Below are 25,739 nucleotides of genomic sequence, written 5' to 3' on the forward strand. Positions count from 1 at the left end.
TCTATTGTGAATAAAAAAAAAAATTAGGCAAGGGGTCTTTTTCTTACATTATGTCTAGGGCCCATAAACTATTAGGAACGGGACTAAAGATCACGACAATCTTTAGATAGTGCAATTACTTTCTTTTATAAAAATTTATAAGTTCATAAGATGAACATAAACAATTCAATATCAATACCATCAACTAATGTAATTCAATTCAAATAACACCATAAATTATTGCATCAAAAACAGAGAACAATACTCAAATTATTTAATAAGAAAGATGCTGATAATTTATTCATTAATAATAACTTGTTTAATTACAAAAGGTAAGCTCTCATAAGCCTTTTGCATACTTCCTACATTGTCATGGTAGTGACAAATCCCAAAAAGATATATATTGATTTGTCACACATAAAAACCTACCTCCCATGACAAAGTTAGCATCCTAAAAACTTAAACTGATAATTACAAATAACATTAGCTTTAAAAAGCAACAACCTCCAAAAACCTACTTCTTGCTCCTACAACATCCCCTCAGCTTCCTTTCACATGCCTAACCCTCCTTAAACAACAAAGGAAAACAATAAAAATAAACCGTCATGTCCTTCGTCATCTAGGCATGGAAAACCCTGTCGTTGTTAAAGAGGATGCTATTGAGAATCCACTCAGCCACAAACAACGTATGGGTTCATGAAAAGGGGACAAAAAGTCAATTAAGTGACTGAGGCATCACCATTATTACCTCCATTTCTTGCACACTGTCTCCACTAAAACACGGTCCTCCCAGTTTAGCTTGGGGAAGAGGTGCTTGACCAGAAGGTCTTGTTGGTTGAAGATGGGGTGAGCGTGAGCCAATGCGTCCATACCTAAGGCTATATACATATAGAGGTTAGATTCTAAGTTAATCAACTTATACACCCTGTTTTACCCAAAACCCTAACATAATTATATTGCAAATTTTAGAAGCATTACAGTCCAAAATACAGACGATCAACCTAGTTTTTGATGCTCCATACTCGTAAACAAAACCCAAAAAAAAAAAAGAGAGGAAAACCAACAAAATTTGCATAATTCGCATTTTATTATTAGAAACCCTACCATAATTCACATACAAATAACAAATCACTTTCAAATTTAAGAGAAAAAAGACAAGAGAATGGAATATACCTTAAGTACTGTATAATTTCGCAACTTTTGGGGAATTTGGTTCTAGCAGGATATTAATGGCGTCTCAAATCAAGCTCTATGTTTCTTTCTCTCTCTCTTTATATATATATATATATATATATATATATATATATATTTGTAAAATTGGAAATGAAACGGGGAAGCTTCTAGTGGAAGTTTTTATAGAGAAAGGGATATGTAAAGGTATATGCCTTTTTAGTTCTCTTGCCAAAAAAATGTAATGATGACTTAGTTTCGATTTTCGAGATTTGTTGACAAGATTTTTTTTTAATAAAAATGCAACTTAACGAGTAAAACAAGTTACACCGTAAAATTTACCTCTAGTGAGCCCCTCAATCCCTTCTTTGCAACAAATTAAACGACAATACCTTTTTTGCTACTTTTGCCAAACATTAGTATCTAGTATTAGGAAATTGATTTTGGCACACCCTTATATAACAAGATCATATAAAACAGTGCCAAAATTATTCCACCTAGTATTACTGTAAACTCTCAAAAGGAAGGTTGAAATTAGAGCTGTTCACATGCAGCCCGACTTGATTTTGGGCAGCCTTTTTCAGCCCGAACTCACGGCTTGATTTTTCAAAAAAAAAAAAATGAACGGGCTTGGTAAAACATATTTACGCAAATTTAGTTGATTTTTTTTTGGCCTGGCTGCCTGAGCGTTTTGGATGGATATAGATCCAACTTTTTGGCCCGGCCTGCTATATAGACTGAAATTTTAAGCCTTGGCGGCCGAATTCGGCCCACCAAGTGATCACCTAAATTTGGGAGAGAATCAGGTTCATTTCATGCCAGCACATTAATCAGCTTCCCAAAAGATTACCCACATAAGAAACTTCATTCAAATGTGTGTGCATTTCTCTTAAAAACTGAATAGTAGCTAAATTCAATCTAAAATGGGATTCAGAATCTTCAACTTAAATCTCATTTACAAGCCATATCTCTCAAGAATTCCCTCAACTACCCATAAAAATTCAATCTTTACTCTTCACAATCCATCAAAAATCAACTCTTTAACAACCCAATTGCAAGAAATTAATGATCCTTCAAATGTGATTATCAACCCACCAAATTCCCAAATTTTCAAGCGCTGGCATTTTGGGCATTCACATCATCATCATCATCATGGCCCACATCATGATTCTAGCAAAAAAAGTGAGAACATTTTTAGGCTTGGACTTGCTGCTGACATTGGTTTGACAGTCGGAAAAGCCGTCACCGGTTACTTCTCCGGTAGCACTGCTATCATTGCCGACGCCGCGCATTCTCTCTCCGACGTGGTAATATATCAATTTTAATACCTCATTTAGTCTTGTAATTTTAAGTTGATTTTGTAATTATATCGATGTTTGTGCTATTTTATTTGAGGGGTTGTTTGAAAATTTGGTATTGGATTTGTGAAAAAGAGTGAGAACATGGATTTGTGAAAAAGAGTGAGAACATTGTATGCATGTTTAGTTTTGATAACTAGTTAGGGGAAGAGGGTTATTTGGTTTGATTGTGGGTACAATTTACAGTTTATTTGTAATGGTTCTTAGATTTCAGGTTTCGAAGGAGTATGTGCATTTATGCAGGCTGTGGGAGAAATGTATGAGTGAACTGTCTATTGTTATGCATTAGGAGTTTTTTTTTTTATTTTTTACTAGAGTGAGGCAAGGAGCCGAGTAGTGTATGCTTTTTTTTCTCGAAAATTGGATTTTTGGGTTTCTGGATTTATGGCTATGGCTAGGCAAACTTTTGACTCTTTGAGGGAAGTTCTACATCTTGTATAGGCTTAATTGATTAATTGTTTTGTGAAGAACTAGTGTTGAGTTTCACTTTTTATCAATCAATCAATCAAAGCCTTAATCCCTTAAGTGGGATCGGCTACATGAGTATTATGTGTAATCATCAACAAAGATCCTCCTCCTCGGCTCCCCCATTCCTTATGATCCAATGCCTCATCCTCATGCACATCCATATACTTCATATCCTTCCTAACCCAACCAAGTAATTGTCGGTCTCCCTTTCCCTCATTTAACCTCTCCATGGTCCCACTCTTCGTACCGGTGCACTCTCGGGTCTCCGTCTTACATGCCCAAACCAACGTTCACGATTTTCCCTTAGTTTGTCTACAATGCTTGCCACACCTACCTTCTTGTGAATAACCTCATTTGTGATTCTATCTCTTAGAGTGTTCCGGTACATGCACCTTAACATTCGCTTTTCCGTAACCTCCATCTTTTTAAACACTCTCTTAGCCACTCTCCACTTAAGCCACCCCGTCTCAATCCTGTAGGCCACGTCTTGATGAATTTCACCATTTTTCAGGATGACCGACCCAAGATATTTAAAACATTCGCTCATGGTCAAGTTCTTTCCATCCAAACTCACCACCTCATTGCTTGACCCCCTATGTACCAAAGCGGCATACCAAATATTCAGTCTTACTCCGACTTAGCTTAAACCCTCTAGATTCCAACATTTGCCTCCATTGCTCCAACTTGGCATTAACCTTATCTCTAGTTTCTTCATCCAGATGGATATCATCCGCAAACATTATATACGTTGAGTTTCACTTTTAATATTGAAGATTAATTCCAAAAAATTCTGGGACATGTAAATGGAGGTTATTGGGATCTTTCTCTTCCTATAAACTAACTAGAAGTTTGTGCCTTACAATGTCTACTGTACCTTCTAATCTTTGCAAGGTTTCTGAAGTATTGAGTATAATGCTTTGAGGCAAAGAACCCTGTTTGTAACGATGCCATGATGTTAGTAAAGACTCGAGGAGTTTTTTTTTTTCATTAGCTAGTTAATGACTGTATTTGATCTCATTTTCTGAAATGTTCTACACTTATAGGTGGGAATTATAGAGAAAAGTCTTTAGGGGGCGTTTGATTAGTAGATTTTACATATGAGGTATGGGTTTGGAATGAGTAAAACCCATGCCTATTGTCTGGTTGAGTAATTCCATGTTCTAAACTTCAAACCCACAAGGTATAGGGTTTAGAAACACAAGGGGGGAGATGACTATGGCTCATTCGACCAAACTTCTAGCTATCAATTAAAATAAAATAAATTTATTTTCGAACATGGCATGCTTGAGTAGACCTTTTTATTTCTTTGTGTTACAGAAGTAAGCTAAGTATTAGGGAAACATGGCATGTTTTATGATTTTATGTAGTTATGTCTTTGTATTGGCTAATGCCCAATGTGATGCATTAAGTTGCTGAAATTGAGGAAATTTTGGAAGCTCTTTAACAAACATTCGAAGTGATCTGACCTACAATTACCACATTATAAGCTTGATCTTACTTCGTCCTTCAGAAATGAAACAAATATATACCTCTGAGTTTCGCTTGTTATAGGGTGTTAAGAGGTATGTGAAAGTCTACCCAAAATATTATAGTTTCTGCCAGTTTAATTAACATATGTATTTCGTTCAGTAGCTCTTGAAAGGTTTGCAGCACATGGTTTAGCAATGACTAACATTCATAGTGTACTGTAAGATTATAAGTTCTGCTGAAAAAAAAAAAATTGCTTCCTGCATCTTTAATAATCACTAACCAAGAATCTGGAAGTCATTTTATGGAATTGAGTCAATATACCACAGGTCCACAATAATTCTTCTCTGTTTTATACTTTTCCTCTTTGTCATCAGTATACTCGTCATTTGAAATTCATTGTTAAGGGTATCGTGAGGAGTAATGTAAAGTGTTTTAAAGATAATATATTAAATTTAGGAAGTCGCCTGTTATTTTCAGTCAAATTAATATAGAAATTGAGTAGTATAATGTTTGGTTGACCACCTTGTAGCTAACTCAATGTTTAATCTCTAGTTGACTTATTTCCCTTGAAACCATTGAAGTTTGGAGCCTGGATCGATAATCAGGAAGGTTAAGTTGCACTTTTATAGTTCATCTATACCTCAATGTATCCTTTTTCACTCTTTAAAGCTACTTTTTGTTGTTAACGGGGTTCTTATTAACCTGTGCTACCAGCCAAACATGAAAATCATAATTGTAAACTCATTTCATGGAAATGTCACTGTTGAGGAACTGTTAATTTTTTTTGGTTTTGTTTTTTGAAAGCTTGAGGAACTGTTAATTATATATGGAAGCTAGGCTTGTTGAGCAAAACAAGGCTTCTAATGTGTGGAATGGATTGCAAAATGGATGAAAACTTGTATGCTATTTTAGGTGTAATGGGATCTTGCAATAGTTGTGGGATAGTTGATTTTTGGATTAAAAGTGTGTTTTCTTGTACTTAATTATTCTACACTGACTTGACACTCAATAGTAATGCCTGTGATTGGATGTAGAATAATTGTTGTTTTGAAACAGGGTTTATAAAATATTTCTCAATATTGGGTGGTCCAAAATACAATGAAGAAGCCAAATTTTTCACTTAAATTTTCTGAAGTTTGTTGCTTCGCTAATCTGGCTGCTAAATAACATGTTATTGGTTTTCAAGTAACGATTACGACTTAAATTGCAACTTGATTATCAAAAATATTTGTAGATATGAGTTAAAATAAAGTATTGGGTGCAAGATCATATACAATTTGGCGAGAAGAGGACCCTCAATGAACCTTAGGCTCCTATTGCTGGGTGGAGGTCCTTTTGTTCCCCTCAATAGATGAGAACAGGTCCCTGGCACAGGCTCACTTAGCTCCATCATGGCATAATGGCAATCATGTATATATCTCTGACTTTAAGCTAGTTTGGTACCAGGAAGGAAGCCCTGGCTTACATTCCATGATCTGACTTTAGAGATGTATAATCTGAGTTAAAAAGTAATCACACCTCATCTGCTGCTCCAGGTGATCAAACATATTTTGACCTGTAGGGCTGTAGTGGAGCTGTATAATCTGAACTACTAATTTCAATGATGAAGTAATTAGTAGTTTGGTACTAGTATTTTATGGCCTTGGTTACTTGCTGAAATGTGAAAGAAAGTTTACTTTCAAAATAATGCTGGAGTGGCTTTGTGCTCATATTTTGACTCTATGAGAATGGTTAATAAGTAGTTTAGGAGATTGGATGTTAGTTTATATGTTGGTTAATTCTCATCAGCTTATGGCTTTGTTCTCTTCACTTGAAATAAGGTGTTTTGGTTTGAATATATCTAATCTTTTCTAATTAAATGTTTACGATAATATGATGTTAATTTTTAGATAAAATATTGTTGTTTGGGGTGTTGTTAGATTCTTGTGTAGTTATTTTTTTTTTAATATATATTTTTTTTCAAATATCTAAAAATCATATTTTTACTACTCCCTCCGTTTTCTTTTAATTTACTCACTTTCCTTTATTGAATGTTTTTTTTCTAATTCACTTTTCACTTTCTAGTTATAGCAAATTAGCAATGGGCCCACAATTATTACTTTGGAAAAATTGACAGGAATAATCCCAACTTTGCTCGATTCGCTCAAAATAATCCCAACTTTTGATTATTTTTTAATAATCCGAACTTTAATATGAATTTGCTTCTAATGGTCCAAATCGGTCATAAGACTTGTTATAATAAGTCACCTGACACGTGTCAAGACATGATTGGTAAAAAAAAATTAAAAAAAACTAAATTAATAATTAAAAATGATTAACTAAAAAGTTAAAAAAAAAATTAATTAAAAAAACCTTAAAAGAATTTTTATAAATAAATGAAAAAACCTCCACCAGCCAGCCACCGCTGACACCAGCGCGCTTGACCTGCCGGCTGCCCGCGCTGGCAGAAATCGCAGGCGCAAACCACCTTCCCCCGACGGCGAAGCTCGGCCACCTTACGCCTTTCCCTTTCCCACGAACAACCCATACAACCCAAATTCCCCCACCCCGACGCTTCGCCTTCCTGCCAATTCCCCCTCGGCAATCCACCGCGTAAACACCCCTCCCTCCCCGGAACGACCCTCATCCCCTATTTACCTGCCCTAGAAAGGCAGAAACGTTAAATCAGACTCAAATTACCCATCCAACGGGAAGCTAATGGGAAGGGGAGAGAAGTGGGTTGAGCTTTGCCGGCGGGGGAGGGGGGAAACGAGTCAGTGCGATGGTCTCCGACAAGCCAGGAACAACCGCCGACCATCGGAGGTGGAGTCAGGGGGCGGTGGTTGTTCCATTGTATGAGTGGTGGTGTTTTTTTAATAATTTTTTAAAGTTAATTAATTAAACAATTAATAACTAAATCAATAATATAAATTAAAATTAAACTTATTTTTGACCAATCCTGAAATGACACTTGTATATTTTTTACTAAAAAAAAATACCTATTCAATAGGTTACCAGTCACCCGCGACCATTAAAAACAAATTTATATTAAAGTTTGGATTATTAAGAAATAATTAAAAGTTGGGATTATTTTGGGCGAATCGAGCAAAGTTGGGATTATTCTTGTCAATTTTTCCTATTACTTTCCCAAATAATATATTTTAATTGTCACTTTCATCTTTTACTTTTTTTTCTCTCTCTCCTAAATTTATATACAATTTTTGTATAACGTGAAAATATAAGTGTGTAAATTTATAAGAAATGGAGGGAGTATTACACTAACAAAGAAATTTTGTACTTAGTCCCTATATGTTTTCCCAATTGCCCCATTTTGACTCTTCACAGTTTTCATCATCTTAGAACATAAAAGTCTCCAATTTATGCTCAAAAATTATAAAAATTAGATATTCTTAAACTAGACACTAATGAATCTAAATAGATCCCACTTGACTATATTATTTCTTATAGGTTTGTGAGAAGTTCTGGTTTGTTTCTAAAGTTTGACCACAAGAAATACAATGAGGCGAACAAATAAGGATGAAGAAAGTATTAAGTAAACTGGAGTATGAAGATATGGTCTGATTCTGATGTGGAATAAATAACAAGTCCATGAAATAATGTGATAAGAACATAGTCTAAGGTAAATGCTGGGTACGTGAAGGAAAGCGGGAACCACCGTTGGGGATTGATAGATCCTGGGTTGATTTGAGCTATTGAGATGTTGATCTGTCTAAAAGAATAATTATACCCTGTTTTACCCCATTGATTGCATTGAAATGGTTATCTATGGAATAACTAACTTGCCAAATGTTTTTCCTACCCCCTTTCTCCTGTCTTTTGCATTGTGGCAAAGGACTGAAGAAAGAAGAAGACAATCAGATATCATAAAGTTGCTTCCTTTTCTACAAATAATTGCCCATATATTGTTTGTTTAGCTTACATTGTCTTTGTCGTATGATTTTTTGTCTTAATTATGTTGGTGATGGTGAAAAGTATCTGTGTGCTTACTTTAATTGGCATTACTGTATTGCAGGTTCTCAGCAGCGTTGCTTTACTCTCATTTAAAGCTGCTAGAGTGCCTAGAGACAAAGAACACCCATATGGTTAACTTTTTTCCCTTTGATTCGCTCTTGCTGATCCCTTTATTGGGGTTAAGGTTTTGATGGTTTTTGCTACTAGTATTATTTTTGTATGCATGTCTATAGCATTTAATGTCCCTGCCCATTATGAATTTGTTTACTGACATATATATATTTTTTGAAATTATTACTACGTACTTTGTTTTCCAATTTTGCTATAATATAATTTTAATGGCTAATTTCATTTTCTTTTACTCTTCCCAGTTGCCACTAGCCATTAGTCAATTGTACATATTCAACAATCATACTGATGTGATTTCACTTTGTGTGTCCTTTTGGCATCATATTATGGAGCTGCAATATATGGCGTCCTTTGCTTCTTTAGGATTTCCTTTTCTTATCTAAAGTATTCCTAGATAATATCTTGAATGCTTAAATAGATAATCTTGAATTCTTATATAGATAATAGACATATGAATCTTATCTTTCCTTGTGCCTTCCAATAATGAAAAGCTAAAGCATTTTCTAAATGTTCATTTATACTTAGTGAGATTATTTGGCTACCTTCACTTACCAAGCATACTACCCTACCATACTCATTATTATTTCATCAGATGCCTTGACCATTGCTGTGTATTTGGCTGGTTTTTCTTCATCTTGATTATAAATTGATGCAAGTGAGTTTTTTTTTTGAAGCATCTTGCATAGTTTTATGGCTGGCTTGTATTAAAAAAATTATTTAAGTCAGAGTAGAGCTCTAGTTTAATTGATATGTAATCAAATTTGGATTTTTATTTTCCTATGCTATTGCAAAATTGAAAATTGGGATGACTTTTTTTTTTTGAACATCATCTTTTTAGGCGGAAGGTAGCTGGTACCCTATATTATCAATGACACAAGTGAATATATCTACTTTTTATAGGGAGGAGGGGTCCATAAATTACCTTTTCTCTTACCTCGCAATTTCGTAAATGGTTGCAAAGATTATCTGATGTAGGTAGGTGACTTTGGGCTGGAAGATTGGATAACATTAGAATCAACATGTGGGCATAGTGTATCCTCATGACCCTGTACTTGGCTCACTTATGCAAACTACTGTCGTATTTCTGTTTGTATTCATGTTTATTTTTCCAATAGGCTATGTATAACTCAAGATAGCACAATGATTTGATGGTCAATTAAAAATTATGAAAGTAAACGAAGAAAAAAAAGAAAAGGTTGTAAGCATAAAAGGTTGAAAATAAAGGCAATTTGGCGAGGAGATATCAAAAATAAAAGTAGACAACTTGTAGGACAGAAAAACTCATGAAATCATAATCCAGGTTCAATTAGTGAGTTTAAGGATGCAATGATAATTGAGTGACCTTCCTCCTAGAGGAAAGGTTTAATTAGTGAGCTTTGAGGTTCCAGTGAGAGGTGAGTGACCTTCCTTTTAGAGTGAAGGTCCAATTAATGAGCTTTGAGGATCCAGTGAGGAGCAAATGTCCAACCTCTTCTAGGAAATTACCTTAATTTTCAAACTTTACCATATGCTCTCACATTTGCCTCAATTACCTTAAAAACTCTTTGCTAAGCAAGCTGGTATAAAAGGTGAGAGAAAATGGTAAAGTTTGTAAATGAAGGTACTTCCCTAGAAGGGCTAACCATTTGGTCCTCACTGGATCCTAAAGCTAAGAGGCATGGGTTTTTTTTGTCTTAGTTGTTGTCTAATTCTATGTTTGATATCTCCTTGCAAAATAAACACTGACAAAACTACGAGGATAGTTTGCATTAGTGAGCCAAGTAGGGGTTATGAGGATTCTAGACTGTTAGTTCTAATGTTATCCAGTCTAGTAGCCCAAAGTCACCCATGTTGGAGACCCTATGCATCTATGAGGAAAGGAAATTTGTGAACCCCGCTTCGCATAAAAAATTAAAAAGATAATATATCCACTTGCATCATTGTTTCTTGGTTCATTACACAAAAGTGATGATTTTACGTGAATCCCAATTTTCAATGTTGCAAGATTGTAGGAATTCTTTGTTCCTTTACACAGAAGTGGTGATTGTACATTGCTTGACCAAGTTTTGGTCCAAAAAGATTCCAAAACCGGTACCTTTAGTAAGCAGTTTTGGGGAAGAGTATTAATTTCCACAGGCAGATGAAGGCTCTTTTGATCACACAATTCACTGTAGATGAATCTTCAGGCTGTGGCATATCTTTCTTTGACCCAACCTTTTTAGAATCACCCCAAGAAGATATTGCCTGTTCTCTTCTATATCAGATAAGAGTGGAAGACACCGCTTAAAATGTATATAAAGGCTTATAGATGAATCTTCAGGATGTTTCATTGGCCCCCAACCTGACCAAGTATTTTATAAAGAAATATAGCCATGTAGTTGAGTTGACTAGTCTCATGAGCTGGTTGTTCTGGCATTAAATGGATTTTGTACTTTCTAAATTGCATCGAAAAAAAAATATGGGGAAAAAGAAAGATGAAAAAAAATAAAAAATCGAGAGCTTACTTTTCTTTTGTTATGAAATGATTTGTTACTTTTTTCCAGACCTCATTTTTCTTTTGTATATACCGCAGGCCATGGTAAATTTGAGACACTAGGAGCGCTAGGAATCTCTGGCATGCTCCTTGTAACTGCAGGAGGTATTACATGGCATGCTGCTGATATATTGCTGGTAGGATCTATCACTTTGTTTCCCTTTCTCCCCAATCCCTTATTTTCATTGCCAGGTTTATTTTTGTATGTGTGTCTACTTTGCGTGAAAGTGCATGCTTGTTCCATGGAATAATATAGTTGTCTCCCATCACAATCACTGTTATCATGGCATAGGCAATGGGTTGTGGCATCTCAAGGATGTTAAGGAACTCCTGTGGGGATTAATTATTATTGAGTGAAGTTTACTCTTAAGTCACTAAATCTTCCAAATTTTTTGGTTGCACTTGAGGTCGAGAATTCAAGTGATCTAATATTCTTTGCAAGGGTTATATACTAATATCGATTTGCATGATAAGGTTTCCAAGTTTGTCATCCCACATTGCCTATAAATAAAGCTTTGAGAGTGGATGCACTACTGAAAGAGTAGATATGCACATGTAGAGATTGACATGTAGTAGGTCTTTGTTTTCTGCAAAGTATCAATATTGTTGAACCTGTTCAAATATGTAAGTGATGTAATCCACTTAATTGCCTTAGTATTTTGAAGCACTTTGGCGTAGTCTCTTAGTTAACTCTATTTGAAATATAAGTTTGTGTGCTCAATTGTTTAATTGAATGATTTTGAAATTCTAGAATTCGTGAATTTAGAACTCTAGACAAATTTTTTTTATAATTTTAGAAATTTAATAAAGCCCAAGTAGTATTAGTGTCAGGTTTAGCAACAGTATCTTATTTCTCACGTGATCTCATAATAGCCAGTTATGGATGTCGCACAATGATTTTGAAATGGTCTCACATAACAGCTTGAAAATCTGAAGACTGAATAATATTATTCTGCCTGGTATGTGTGTATTTTTTAAGGATCAATGGGGAAATCTGGGAGTAACTGATGATGGATGGCGGATGCAGTGTTAATTTTCATGGCAAGCTTGATTATGATGGTTAAAATCTTTGGCTGCTGGTCCACTGAGGCGAAATTTTCAAAATCTCCCTATGTCAGTCGAATGTGGTTCTTTGTAGTTTCATCTTTTCCCCTTCGATCCTTCTCAATTTTAAATTTTTGTAACAAATGATATTGTTTAACACTTCAAGAAAATTTGGCTTAAGTATTAGGCTGTCTTGGAGTTCATATTTGTATGAAGCTATATAACTTTTTATAATTTGAATGCTGCCCGATTCCCTAACTAAACTATGATGTTGTTTTGCAGGGTTTGCTTACAGCATCTCCTGAAGTTGTTAGCCAATCCTTGATGCATGAGCATGGTCATCATAGTGGGCATGACCATAAGATCGATATGGATCACCCGATTCTCGCATTAAATATGGCTATTTTATCCATCGCTGTAAAAGAAGGGTATATAATTTATTCTACGACTAATCCAATCCATAGAAGCTTGGCTAGGTCCTCTAAATTTGCTGTTAGCCTGTTATCCCTTTGGACTATATTTCTGGCTTTCCCCTTGTTAATAGTCTTAAATGCATCTTCAATCAATTCTGTTTTGTATTACAATGGACCTCACACTCTCTTATCGATATTAATGTGTTATTATAAATGAAGGCATTAATTCATCCCAAATAAGTACTTAGTTGGGCGGGATATTATTTTAGCAGCTGTACTTCTACACTCTATTAGGAACCCTTCTGATGCATCTATGATTGTCATGAAGCATACTTGATGTTAATTGCTGTACAACCTCAAAAATGTCAATTTCATGACACTGACTTTATGTTACATTGTAATGCCAATAAGACCCCCTAGTCACTCTGAATTTCTGGCTTCTCCTGTATTGCATCCCTAAAATATTTCCATACTTTATTTTTTATTTGAGATCTAGGTTTAACTTTCTAAATAATCTATGGTTCTTAGCTCGCTCTTGGAGAGTCCTAGGTCTTATTCTTTTCAATGTATTGATTAATGTATTTACTGAGATCAGTGGGGCCAATTATGGTGCTTAATTCAAATTGAATGAAGTAATCGTGTGACTTCCTTTAACTTCACTCTAGTATAAGCTGGTAAGTGGTAGATACTGTGGATATTGCTATATAAGAGTAGTTTTTATACGTTATCCTCGCCAGTGCTAAGTTGAAGAAATAAATTAGGTATATGCTCCAAAATAATCTCCCCTCATTATTTGTATGTAATGCTTTTGATGCACAGATTTGTTGTTTTGTTATGGGTTTAGTCATTTGTTATATTGTTCAATGACTATGATATTGGTAGACAAAAGCTACTCATATGGTTGACATGCAATATATAAATAATGGTTTAGAAGAAGTAAAATGGGATTAAAAGGTTCAAGTGCACCAAGGCATCATAGAATTTATATAATTTTCCAAGTTGTCAATCTAAGACTAAAATGTGTAAGCTCATATCATCTGATAGATGTAAAAAATAAATAAATTAATGTATCAGACCAGTTCTTAACCTCGTCCTTCTAAATGTAAGTATTATGAGTAAAGTTATCGTGGATATAACAAACTAGCATTGGATTCCTACTTAATCTGCTATATATTACCCTCTGTCTCTCTGTCTTCTGTCACCCATATTTACCACTCAGATTTCTATTAAAATGGTAACAAAAATTGGACAGCTACACTTAGAAATTTGATCTTCTTTTTGGATTGAAGGTTGCAACTATATTCCAACTTATAACTAATCAGATAGAATAACAATACATAGTAATATTTTATGACAAACTTTTTTCTAGCTTTTTGTTACTAGACAATCTCACCTATGAGAAATTATTATTTCGATTTTGCCATTCTGATGTTTGTTTCAGATCCTTTTCATTGTGATTCTTTTTTTTTTCCTTCATGCTCAATTGTATATAAAGTTAAAGGACCGTGCCTTATATGTTCCATTATTGTTGCAGTCTTTTTCGGATAACAAAGAGAGCTGGGGAAAAGGAAGGCAGTGGACTCATGAAAGCAAATGCATGGCATCACAGGGCTGATGCTATCTCTTCTTTCGTTGCACTTATTGGGGTAGGTAAGAACTGTCTATTGTGAATGTGTAGCTATAGATTGATTTTGATCCCCACAGCCTAAGTTTACTTCACAACTTTAAAGCTGTCACTCTCAGTACCAGCGGCATTTTGATATTAAACTTCTGCAGTAATTGATTAACGAAAATCAGGAAGCTTGGTGTGGTGTGGTTATCATACATGGAGTATATGATCTTGCATAGTCTTTAAAACTCATGCCAGAAGCTTTAGTTTTATTTGGGTATAGAAGCAAGGCCTTTTTGCCACTTTTCACTCTTATCAAGTATTCTATTATGCTGTTCAACACTGCTATCTGTAGACAGTTGTTAGTCTTGCTACTTATTATATTTACCCCCGGTTCACGTATTGCAAAATAAAACACTAGTGCTGCTTACGGTTACATGCTAAGCTCTCAACTATTTGCCCCTTACCTAGGCAGCCTACCCTATTTCACTCCCTTTTTTTTTCTCCCCCCCCCCCTTCATGCCAAGGTACATTTGTTTCATGGCATTCATTTGTATCAAGCTGGCACAAGCACAACCTTAAGCTACCTTTTTCTTGGTTTGTGGCTCCACGTTGTGGTCTTGGGAAGCCACTCCTAAGGGCTCTTGCAGCTAACTCAGGTCGGGTTGACTTGTGCAAGGTTCCACTCCGGTAGGAGCACCTTCTCCTTAGCCAAAGAATAAAAAAAATAAAAATTCCTTGCACAAATTATTAGCTTTTGAAAGTTGGCATCTTTCTCGAGATATTGTTAGTGGAAGAGTTGTAGATTTAACAGTTGAAACTTGAAAGAGGGCTGGCTTTTAACCTTTGTTATGATTGCTTTACCAATTCACTTTATGAAATTATAAGTATGAAGTTAAATTTATCATCATTTTAATGATTCGTTATGAATAATGACATGGAAATGTGATCATATTGGATTAGTTTTTGTCATTTTGACTGACAGAATTGATGACAAGTGTCTTTTAATTTTTGTCTCAGGAGGATCCATTCTTGGTGTGAAATTTTTTGATCCCCTTGCTGGACTTCTTGTGTCTGGCATGATTCTAAAAGCAGGTCTGGAAACTGGTTACCAGAGGTATCCTGTTTGTCAACCTTCATTAATTGATGCCTTAACTGTATTTTCCATGTTATTTTTTATTTGCAAACCTTGTCATAAAATTGGAATATGTGAAGCAGTGAAGGGGAGGGATGATGGAAAATGTATTAAATTTAGAGATGAGCAAAATAATCCGAAATTTGAATAATCGGATTTCAAAATTATCGTTGAAAGTTGTACAGTTTCTAAACTTGAACATATTTGTAGCTTTTTTTCATTATTCTTATTATTTTTTATTTCATTATGCAAGATGTGATGTTTAATTAATAATAAGTATGATGTATGAATGGCGAATAATTACATTGACAACTAATGGCAGTATGAAAGCTTTTTTATTGTTGGAAACAAAGTTAATGGTTATGTAGTGTTGTGCTGTAGAGAAACAGTCATGTTAGTGTGGAACATTTATATCTGCTACTCTTTGCTCTATGATCTGAACTAGTTATTTGTACAATTTATACTGCTAACAGACATGTCGCTTTTTAAGAATGGTCCTCCACAGTTGAAGTATGATTTTGTGAAGATTGAGTCTAGGACTGTAGGGTGTAAATTTAAGCTGACAAACATGTGGACAATACATTGCAATGATAAGTTAATATATACTTTCTTGTTCAAAACTGTAGTGTTTTAGAGCTGGTAGATGCTGCAGTTCCACAGCAGCTATTGGACCCTCATCGAGAAACAATTCTACAAGTTGAAGGAGTGAAGGTAAATCCCATCCTTTTAAATTCAATTTAAGGTGTAGTTCCTTTGTAAATTTGAATGAATGTGCACTTAGTGCGGAACTAATTAGCTTACCCCTGCACGAGGTAGTTACCTATGATTCTTCTACATCACTTGAGAATATTACAGCATAATGGTGATAGGTGATAGAGCAGATAGTGGATTCATTTTGTTTTCTTTGTTGTGGTAATCATGTAGATATAGTTTCTGAAGTTTTTACCAAGTGTGTTGCAATGTCATTGCCATAATGGTCACTGCTCATGGAAGTGGAATATTTGGCATCTTACCTTGGGAGTTTGAGGCCAATAAAACTTCATTGTCATATGTAAAGGCCATTATGCATTGTTTAGGATAATCTATAATTTAGGTTAAATTTTTTTTGAAGTTCCTGAGTTTAAACATTTGTAAATTCTAGAATGGATTTAAAAGTTTGCCTATATGTGAAACAAAATACTTTTATAGGTGCAATGTCATGATTTTATTTAGCATCTGTTGTGTGATAGCAAGTTGGAATCCTTTTGTTTAGCTGGCTAGCAGCTGCTGCATAGCATAAAAGCAGTTTTTTTGGGGGCCATGTTCTGAAGCATTCTATTTTCAAAATGGTCCCCAATCTCTTTTTTAATTCTCTTGTTAGCCATATAAGTTCTAGCAACAATTTTAGCACTTAAAAACTTGCTGATTGAAATGTTGATACCAATTCACCATCCAATTTTTGCCGATTCATTTATTTTTAAATATGTTGTTTCTTCAGTCACTGGGACACCGTATAAATAACTACATTCCTTCTGTTGCAATTAGTGCTTGTATGTTCACAATATTCACATTATTGCTTGCTAAATGGCACCCTTGGCTATGTATATAGGGATGTCACCGTCTGAGGGGAAGAAGGGCTGGCTCGTTTTTGCACCTTGATGTACACATAGAGGTATGATACCTTCTCATTGTTTAATGTTTACTAATTAGGATTGGATGTGGGCATCATGATTTTTTCTGGAATTTTTGTCAACAAGCTATTAAATGTTCATTGCTTTTACACTTTGCTTAGCTGAATTTTATAAAGGAAAAATACACTTAAATAATCCCAACTTTGTCCAATTTACTTTAAATAATCCCAACTTTCGATTATTCTGCAATGATCCCAACTTTAAGGTGCATTTTCTTTCTTTGGTCCCAAAAACCGGTAACCTGATGAAGGGGTTAAATTTTTTTAAAAAAAATTTAGTTGACACGTGTCACATGTTAATTGCTTTAAAAAATTAAAATAAAAAATTTAATTTTTAATAAATTAAGCAGGGAAAAAAAAAAAAAAAAACTAAAGCCTAAGCAAGCCGCAACCAGCACCGTCGTGGCCACCTCGTCCCATCCCTAGCTTAAACCAACCTCCTCCCCCAGCCCTCACCATCGATTTGCGACAGCTCTCCATCCCCCAACCCCGAAATACCTTCCCCACCACCGATTTCCCCACCACCCTACCACACACTTACGTTTTTATCGGTGAATAGTGCCCAAAATGGAGGGGAAATAGGTTGAGGGTAGCCGGGTTTTAGGGTGAGGGTTGGGAGGGGCGATCTATTTGAGGAGTCTTGGAAGGGAGGGCGACCAATTAGACAATGTTATGTGGAGGGGAATGGTTGCGGGGGCGGTGCTATGAAGGTAGGTGGCGGTTTGTTGGGTGGGGGCCTGATTTCCGGCCTGGAAGTAAGGGAAGGGGGTCGAAATCAGCAGAGGTTGGGGAGGGGGTGGTTCGGTGTGCGGAGGGGAAGAGGGTGGTCACCGCCAGTGGTTGTGGGCTGGTGGTGGCTTGGTTTTGCTTTTTTTTTTTTTTTCTTTTTCTTTTTTTTGTTATTATTTCATCTTTTTTTTTTTGGAGGTCATTGACTTTTGTTGACCAGTTTGGGACCGAAGAAAGAAAATACACCTTAAAGTTGGGATCATTGCAGAATAATCGAAAGTTAGGATTATTTAAAGTAAATTGGGCAAAGTTGGGATTATTAAAGTGTATTTTTCCTTTTATAAATAAACGAATGCCATTTTGCCATCATTAAAACATTTTTTTTTAACTCAAAGGATGACATAATTGATAAAATTTCACAAGTGTCAATCAAAAATAAAAATAAATAAAGAAAAAAAAAAGAACATTATATACAGTAATTAAATGAAAATTAGTGCTTATACTCACAAAATACCAATTATTTCCTCTATGCTCAATATCGTCTGGTTCTAAAGCTTTATACTCTGTCAAAGATGTCTTGTAGTCAAATTTGAAAAACTTAGTTGTTGATAAATTTGCTAATGAAAATTCTCAAATTTCCATACTCTAAAACGGATGAGAGTTGGCTTTGGTGATAGGCATGCCCTAAGGCATTCCCCTAACGGGTGTTGGCTAGAAAGTAGACAACTTCCTAAGGGGGTGTTGGTAACTTGGTATAGCTACTACCTTGTGCCCCCCTTTTACCACAAAATTAATTGTCAGTTATTGTTTAATGATTGATGTAAAATAGGATTTAAAAATTAATTAGACAATGTAAGGTTGCTAGTATTTAGTGAAGGGCATTTATGAAGAGAAAATAAAATGCCGTATTTACTGGAAAAGGAGATCATTCTTTATTGCTGTAATTATTCTCACTATTTTAGAAGTGAGTATGAAACACTTTTCATCTTTCTTCTCAGAACTTTTAGCTGAAAGGATGACCATAGTGAGCATCAGTTTTTTTTTTTTAAAAAAAAAGTCAAAACAGAATCAATGTTATTATTTGGAGGTTGTATTTAGTTTTTCCTTTCTAACATCACTCCCTACTTCTGGTCTCCTTTAAGAAGCTTGTGGGTGTCTCCAATAAGAGCAAGATGATTATGAGAAATTATCCTTGAGCCAAGGGTAGTATATGATAGGAGGGGACATCCAGTAGGTTGGTGTGCCTAAATCTAGGGTTGGACTCTAGGACTCGAAGATTATGTTATCTTATTACATATGCTGAAAGGGTAATGTCTTTGGTAGTTTCTTTTGGGACACAACTCTTTTAGGTGCAATGTGATGGAAATGAGGTATAGACTTAAAAAATTGGATGTGAAGCATTGACCATTAATCAGCTCTCTATGTTAGTCTTTTGTTTCACGGGTTTCCTCGTCTCAACTCTCAACTGACATTTGGAGGTCAATATTTTCCGTATAAGGTGAATTCTTTTGATTGGAAATATAAATTTGGACAAACTCAATGATACTGATGGATGTGCAAAATCAATGCCTAAGTAAGGACATTTTTCCTTAACGTTAATTCATCACCCAAGGGATGTACCACATGTCCAAATGTCATTTTGTCAATTCAATCCAACCCAACTTAATATAGTACGGGATGCATCCCTGCAATCAAATTGGATTTGAAACAAAGTAATTTGGTCATCTGACACCCCTTATCATTGTGAAGAAGACAGCAATTACCTGCCCAAAGGAAAATATTTCAGATCTGATGTTTTTTCGCAAAGTCCTGGATTTATATATGGAAGGGAGAAGTGATGATATTGAAAAAGCTGCTCTCTATGGTGAGTCGACTTAGATGGTTTTATCATTGATTTTGGTCGGTGAGCTGCCGGTTGTTAGAAGGAGATGGGGTAGCCACCAAGCCTCAGGAGCGAGATATACGTTGCTGCATTTTAAGCTTTTTTTTTTTCCATAGATTTTTTTTATAATGCAAATATGGGAGGAGTATGGGTGGTAATGATGATATTGTAAAGTGTAACTTGCATTGGTCTACCTAATCTTTTTGTGTATTTTTCCTATAGAAAAGGTATATTTAAGTTTATAATTTTCGTGTGATTGGCAGACCATTCCAAATCCTAACCAAACCATTCTATGTAAAGCAAAGATTTACAGATATCAAGTGTTTGCAAAATGGGTAGTATTGATGTTTCGTTATATATTTCAGAATTTAGAGGAGGCAAGTTACTTAGATGATCCCGTCAAAAAAAAAAAAAAAAAAAAAAAAAAAAACAAAAGAAAAAGTTACTTAGGTGATGTGCAAGAAAAAATGACACTAAAAGGTTTCCAAAAATTTTAATAAAAATCTGAATTACTACATAAACCATATGCATATTATTTAATCGTACTTGGCTTTTAGTTTTAATCTAATATACGAATTTTTGAGTTCCTCCTTATTTCCTTCAAATTAGTCTCTGTATCCTTGAATATTCTTTTCAAGGATCAGACATTTGAATCTGCACCTGTATCAGATTTATATTACCTGGTTTAATAAGTATATAGTTCTGTATTACTTGTATCTATGTTTGTGAAAGCTGAAAATTAGCTTGATTTTACGGTACAAAATTTTTGTTTATCCTGTGTGTTGTGGTTAGGATTAATAAGATTTTGAGAAGTTGTTTGATCTTGATATGAATCATATATATTCCTTTATTTGTTTATTGTCAGATTGATGTCCAGTGTATTTTGTGCTCTTGTTTTTAAGTTTTTCTTTTTCAAATTTTCTTTATATGGAACTTGTTTACCTAGTCCAATACCTCTTTCTTGTAAAGCTGTTTTTATCTGCTATTGTTCTTTTGTTGTATAATATATTAGGGATACTTGGTGAAAGAATTGAGTGTGGATATAATTTGGAAGCCTTGTTCCATATCTTGTTATAAGATTTGAATCAATGTGTACCTTGCAGGTTGATCCTTTCACCAGTGTCAGTGCCGCTCATCATATTGGTGAAAATGTTAGGCACCGAATTCACGAGTCTCATCCTGAAGTGGCTGAAGTCTTCATACACATAGGTAGATACTGCTGCTGTGCTGCAAATGTACTTTTACTCAATTCTCATATTGGCATAACATAGATTATCTTTGCTGTTACAATTTGAAGCACCTATATTTGGTTTCGGATGAAGTGGCTGAATAATGAAATTAACTTTTGGTTTTCTATCCATGGGTTGGATTGTGGAATAGCACAATGGACCTAATGATAAACTCACCAATTTCAAAATTGTGCTGGCATTTCTGCATTAGTGCTTGCTGTTAAATTGATAGTTTTTGCTGTGTTATATGTTGTATATTGGACGGATAGCAAGCTGATGTCATCGACCACCCTGACTCCCTTTTACTGAAGTAGTTTAGGAGATGCAGAAGGTACGGCATAAGGGGAAAATAAAACTAGTTGTATATTGAAATATGTTGAATAGATAAAAGTGCAAGAGTGCGGAAACTATCATGAGCCCACCATGTTTGATATGAATGGAAAAATATTTCATGAACACATTTGGTTCGAATAATATGCACATCATGTTTGAGTTAAGAAAAAGTTGCACATTCAGTTTTAAGAATATTTACACATTAAATCTTTCTCATCCTTATTGTTTTAACATCTTTCTGATTTGACCCTGAACTGATGCTTCCAAAATTTCTCACTGAATATCCTTCGTTGAATTAAATTTCAGTTGTTTAGAGAGAAATTTTAATGATCTATTCAAACATGTATGTGAAAGATCTTTTAAATGATTTTTTTTTGAAGATAGGTTATCATTTATAAGATTTTAGTGATTTTAAAATATCCCCCAAGTTGTCTGAAAGAGAAACGATGGCTATATTCTAGGTTGCCGGTCTAGGAAGAGGGAGCAGCGATGGAGGGCGATGTGCCAACCTTGCCTCTTCTTTGCTTGGTCAAGGAATTTTTTTTTTTTTTAATAGCATTTTCTGCCTCAGCCTGACTCTAATATGTTGTTTTGCTGCCGGTGGATTTTCGTTATGATTTACGACCACTGCTGTGCAAATTTAGTTTTCTGAAGATACACACTTAATTAAGCTCATCTGCTTCAAAGTTCAAACTATGACTTTTGTTATCTGTTTTAGCTCTTGAAGTCACTGACATTGCTTGCTAATGCTAACTATATTATAGCAGTTGCATCACCTCTATTCTTGATCCTGTTACCTTGTGGGTTCATTTTAACATTGGAACTTCTATTGCAGATCCTTCTATTTCTGAAATATCACCAGAAGTTGACGTGAAAGAGAATTTGGACAGCTTGGATGAAACTAATGACAGTATCTCCTTAAAGGACAAAGACTTTGATCATATCATCTCTGATATATTCTCATCACAGTTTCCAAAGGTTCATTCTTCTATCCTACTCAGGCTATGTTCAACTCAACATTTGAAGCAATTATTTGCTTCAGACCAGATCAGATCTAATTATAAACTTTCATGTCTAGGAAGTGTACAGATAAGGTCAAATGTAGCTTTTCTTTGTTGCCCATTTAATTTAAACATTTTGTATATCTGCATGTGTGTAATTAATATTCCCAAGTCACTAGGAATTCTGTACAAATAGTAAAGACAAACACGAACAAAGACGCGTTGCATTCTCTAGCTACCCTTGTGTAGGCGTCAAAAGAGGAGAAACGTGCCAAGGACACGTTCTCTAGAGTTCACGTGAAGGAGTCTAATCAAATAATTTTATTGTATTCCAGTGGAGGAAAGGAAAAGAGACAGTAATAGAACTTTGGATTGATATTATGTGGACAAGAAGACATTCAATGTCACTTTGCTGCTTAGATAGGATTTGACTATTTCATTATAACCAGTAGGTTTTGGGTGTTAAGAAAATGATTCAGCTTCTTGATCTTGCTAAAATCTAATAAAAATGACTCCCCCTTCTTACCTCTAGGTGGGCTTCCAACTTCCCCCCTCCGCTCCCTTCTTTCACTTATAATGGGGGCAGTTACTACGTACTAGTTCTGTAGTTGTATATGTCCTTGATTTCTGCGGAAGATTTTCTTTTTGTTTTTGTTTCTGTTATTAATCCATCTGGCCCTGAATTATATTTCCAGAAAATGAAGCTAGAGCACATAACGCCTCACTTGTTGCAAAACAAGATTATGCTGGATGTTGAGGTCTCCATGCCACCTGACATAATGATCAGGTAAAATGTTTCAGGAATCATCCTTTACTTCATTCAATTATACTGGTACATATTTTTTATACCGGTTTCTGTGTCAGTGATGCAAGGTTGATGGCAGAGGAAGTGAAAAAGGAGATTCTCGGAACAGTATCTGATGTCATTCAAGTTCATGTTCAGTTGCGGCTCACACCTGCTAACCATACAACTCCCTCGTAATTTTTCCTGAGACTATGATGCCTTTTTGCTAGGATTATAGATAGCTTTATAAACATGAAATGCTGTTCCCGGAGAAAGTCATAGACATGAGTACGAACTGCAGGAAAATAACACTAACTTCAGCATCTTTATGTGTACTGAATATAGTTCTTTCTGTGGATCGCAGAAGGGGATATAAGGTGTGATGCATAGGTTTAGAAGAAAGTTAAATAGAGAAACTTCCGTTCTTGAGATGCATTCATATAATTGTATAAACAAGTCCATTTTCAGACATACAAACAAGGATAAGGTGACTGATGTACAGAGTCTTGTACGCAGTGCTGCGGTGCTTCTAAACTTGCTGCTTTTTTTTGGCAATGCAATTTTCTAGCATGGTACAACGAAATAGTTTGTTTCTCATATTAATATGCTTTTTTTGTGCTATTGTTTTGAGGATGCAATTTACTCTAGAAGTAAACTCGATGATCATCAGATCGTTCTAGTGACTCAACGGGATGATTGGGTATACATTCACGATTTCACGAAGCTAATACTGCACAAACTCACGAGTCATGAAGCTATAAAGGGCATCCTTTATAATATTACATTGCATTACAGAGTAAAATAATGAAGCTATATTAAGGGCATCCTGTATAATGATACAATAGCATGTTTTTGTCATGTAGTTCTGCATAAAATTTAAGATTTTGTTCAGAAAATTGAAATCTTCTATTTTTACAAGATCAATTAATTTTGATGGCAATAACATTTATGAAAATCATTATTATCTACTACCTCCAGTTCCTATTACTCACAAGAAAAAATATTTTATGCCTCACGAATAATACGAGTCTTAAGTTTCTAAATTATGTTTAAAATTTAAAATTTGATTAAATTGAATTTATTTCGCATTAAAATCCTCACAATTTATTTCGGAGTAATATGCAATTTTCAAATATAATTTTTAGTTTATTTTTTATTGATTTTGTAATTTTGAAGTGACAAAAAACAAAAAATATTCAGCGATAAATTCCAATTTGTAAATTAATCTGACATAGTTTACGAAAAGGAGTGATTGAATCAGATAATTGTAGTCTGTAGTTTTAGTCGACACATTTATATTCCGATACAAATTTCATCACTTCAATAACTCCATTTTCAATCTTAAACTTCAGATGTCAATGTAATACTATTATCGACTTTACAGTATTTATTTATATTTATTGCAATCTCGACTGTAACCTTTCACACTTCAATTGCAATTTCAAATGTACATAACAGAAGAAAATAAAATTATTGTAAAAAAATAGGAAAATTTTGAGGTATAAATTTGACAAAAATTAAGAAATTAAGCCATTGAATCAGATAATTGTAGTCTGTAGTTTTAGTCGACATAATTATATTCCGATACAAATTTCATCACTTCAATGGCTTCAACTTCAATCCAATCATCAAAACTTAAATAAATATTTTTGATCAATGAAAATATTCGATATACCGAAATAAAAATTCTCATACCCCAAAAAAAAAAAACATTTAAATTCTTTTCTTAATTTAAAAAAATATAGAAAGAGAGATAAGAGAGAAAGCTCAGAAGGATCCATTGGTAAATATTAATCAAAGAAACAATAATGTTTCTCAGAAAATAGGTAGTTTTGAAGCATCACAGCAATTTCTCTCCCATTTATAAATAAATTTGACAGAAAATTTAACAAAAACACAATAAAAATGTAAAACAGAAAGAAAATCAGAGATGATGAGTTATGTCTTTTTTTTTTTTTTTTTTTTTGAAGGGGGGGATGAGTTATGTCTTATGTGACTGATTGTTGTAATTTGTGGTTTATATACTGTTATAGCTTGTATGATTAGGGTTAGGGTTTGGCGTATGCTATGTTTGGGCTGGACTATGGGCTTTATTTCTTTTTCTTCTTTCTTGAACTCGTTTTTACTAGTTTGTAATTTTGGTGGCCTACGCCTGCGATGCGAGTGCTATAACTTGTAATGTCCACGGAGGTCTTTCGATTTGGCCTTAAGTTACAAATTTACTTTTTTTTTTTTTTTTAGTTACAAATTTACTTGTTATAATATTTATAATGGAAAATATGTAAATAAATATTCTTAAGGGTATAAATTTTCACACTATTATTAAGAGTTCGAAAAAAATGTCAATTAACATTAATAAGGGTAGAAAAGTAAATAAACATTTTAAAAGTGTAATTGTCAACACTGTTTATAGTAGTAATCTCAAACTTCTTGTTAGGGATTTAGTTTGACTCTTTAATAAAGTATTTATTTTTCTTTTGAAATAGTAAAATCAATCTGTTAATAAATTGTCATATGACATTTTAAATAATTGTTTGAACTCATTAAGTACATAATATAATGAATCAAATAAAGAATTCCTTCATATAAGCTACAATCGTTGAATACATCTTGCACTAAGGAAAATCTTACGCTTATATTACATCGCTGGAACTTACCACGTTTTTTGAGAGACAATCTAACAATATGATGTAGTCTTGATAATGGTTTTATCTAATTTATTAGATAATATTCGAGAAATTAATAAATTTTACGATTTTGTATAATTCTTCACACCACTCCCATAAAAATAAAAGCAACTCAAAAAATAGAGATGAATAATTCTTTCTTTTGAGGGACAAAAGATCATCCTGGAAGTGGAAGTTTTATTACAAA

General features: G+C 34.4%; 1 protein-coding gene across 1 annotated transcript; it reads left to right on the forward strand.

Moving 5' to 3' along the window:
* Positions 1-1,942: 1,942 nt before the first annotated feature.
* On the forward strand, positions 1,943-24,514 carry LOC110712286 (metal tolerance protein 2-like). Its single transcript, XM_021890746.1, has 12 exons — positions 1,943-2,456; positions 8,458-8,527; positions 11,077-11,174; positions 12,364-12,509; positions 14,029-14,144; positions 15,124-15,220; positions 15,865-15,949; positions 16,827-16,889; positions 20,622-20,727; positions 21,916-22,058; positions 22,777-22,868; positions 22,946-24,514. Exons 1-12 carry the CDS (start codon positions 2,073-2,075, stop codon positions 23,061-23,063), a joined length of 1,518 nt encoding a protein of 505 aa, XP_021746438.1. The 5' UTR covers positions 1,943-2,072; the 3' UTR covers positions 23,064-24,514.
* The last annotated feature ends 1,225 nt before the right edge of the window (positions 24,515-25,739 follow it).

Source organism: Chenopodium quinoa, unplaced genomic scaffold (assembly GCF_001683475.1).
Source record: "Chenopodium quinoa cultivar QQ74 unplaced genomic scaffold, ASM168347v1, whole genome shotgun sequence".
NCBI classification, from domain to species: Eukaryota; Viridiplantae; Streptophyta; class Magnoliopsida; order Caryophyllales; family Amaranthaceae; genus Chenopodium; species Chenopodium quinoa.

What these genes read in the sequence shown, in the direction of transcription:
- LOC110712286 (XM_021890746.1), top strand. Translation starts at nt 2,073, where the DNA reads ATGGGATTCAGAATCTTCAACTTAAATCTCATTTACAAGCCATATCTC. An exon ending in CTGGAAACTGGTTACCAGAG is followed by an intron (nt 15,221 to 15,864) that starts GTATCCTGTTTG and finishes TCAAAACTGTAG; the next exon opens with TGTTTTAGAGCTGGTAGATG. An exon ending in CCACCTGACATAATGATCAG is followed by an intron (nt 22,869 to 22,945) that starts GTAAAATGTTTC and finishes TTTCTGTGTCAG; the next exon opens with TGATGCAAGGTTGATGGCAG.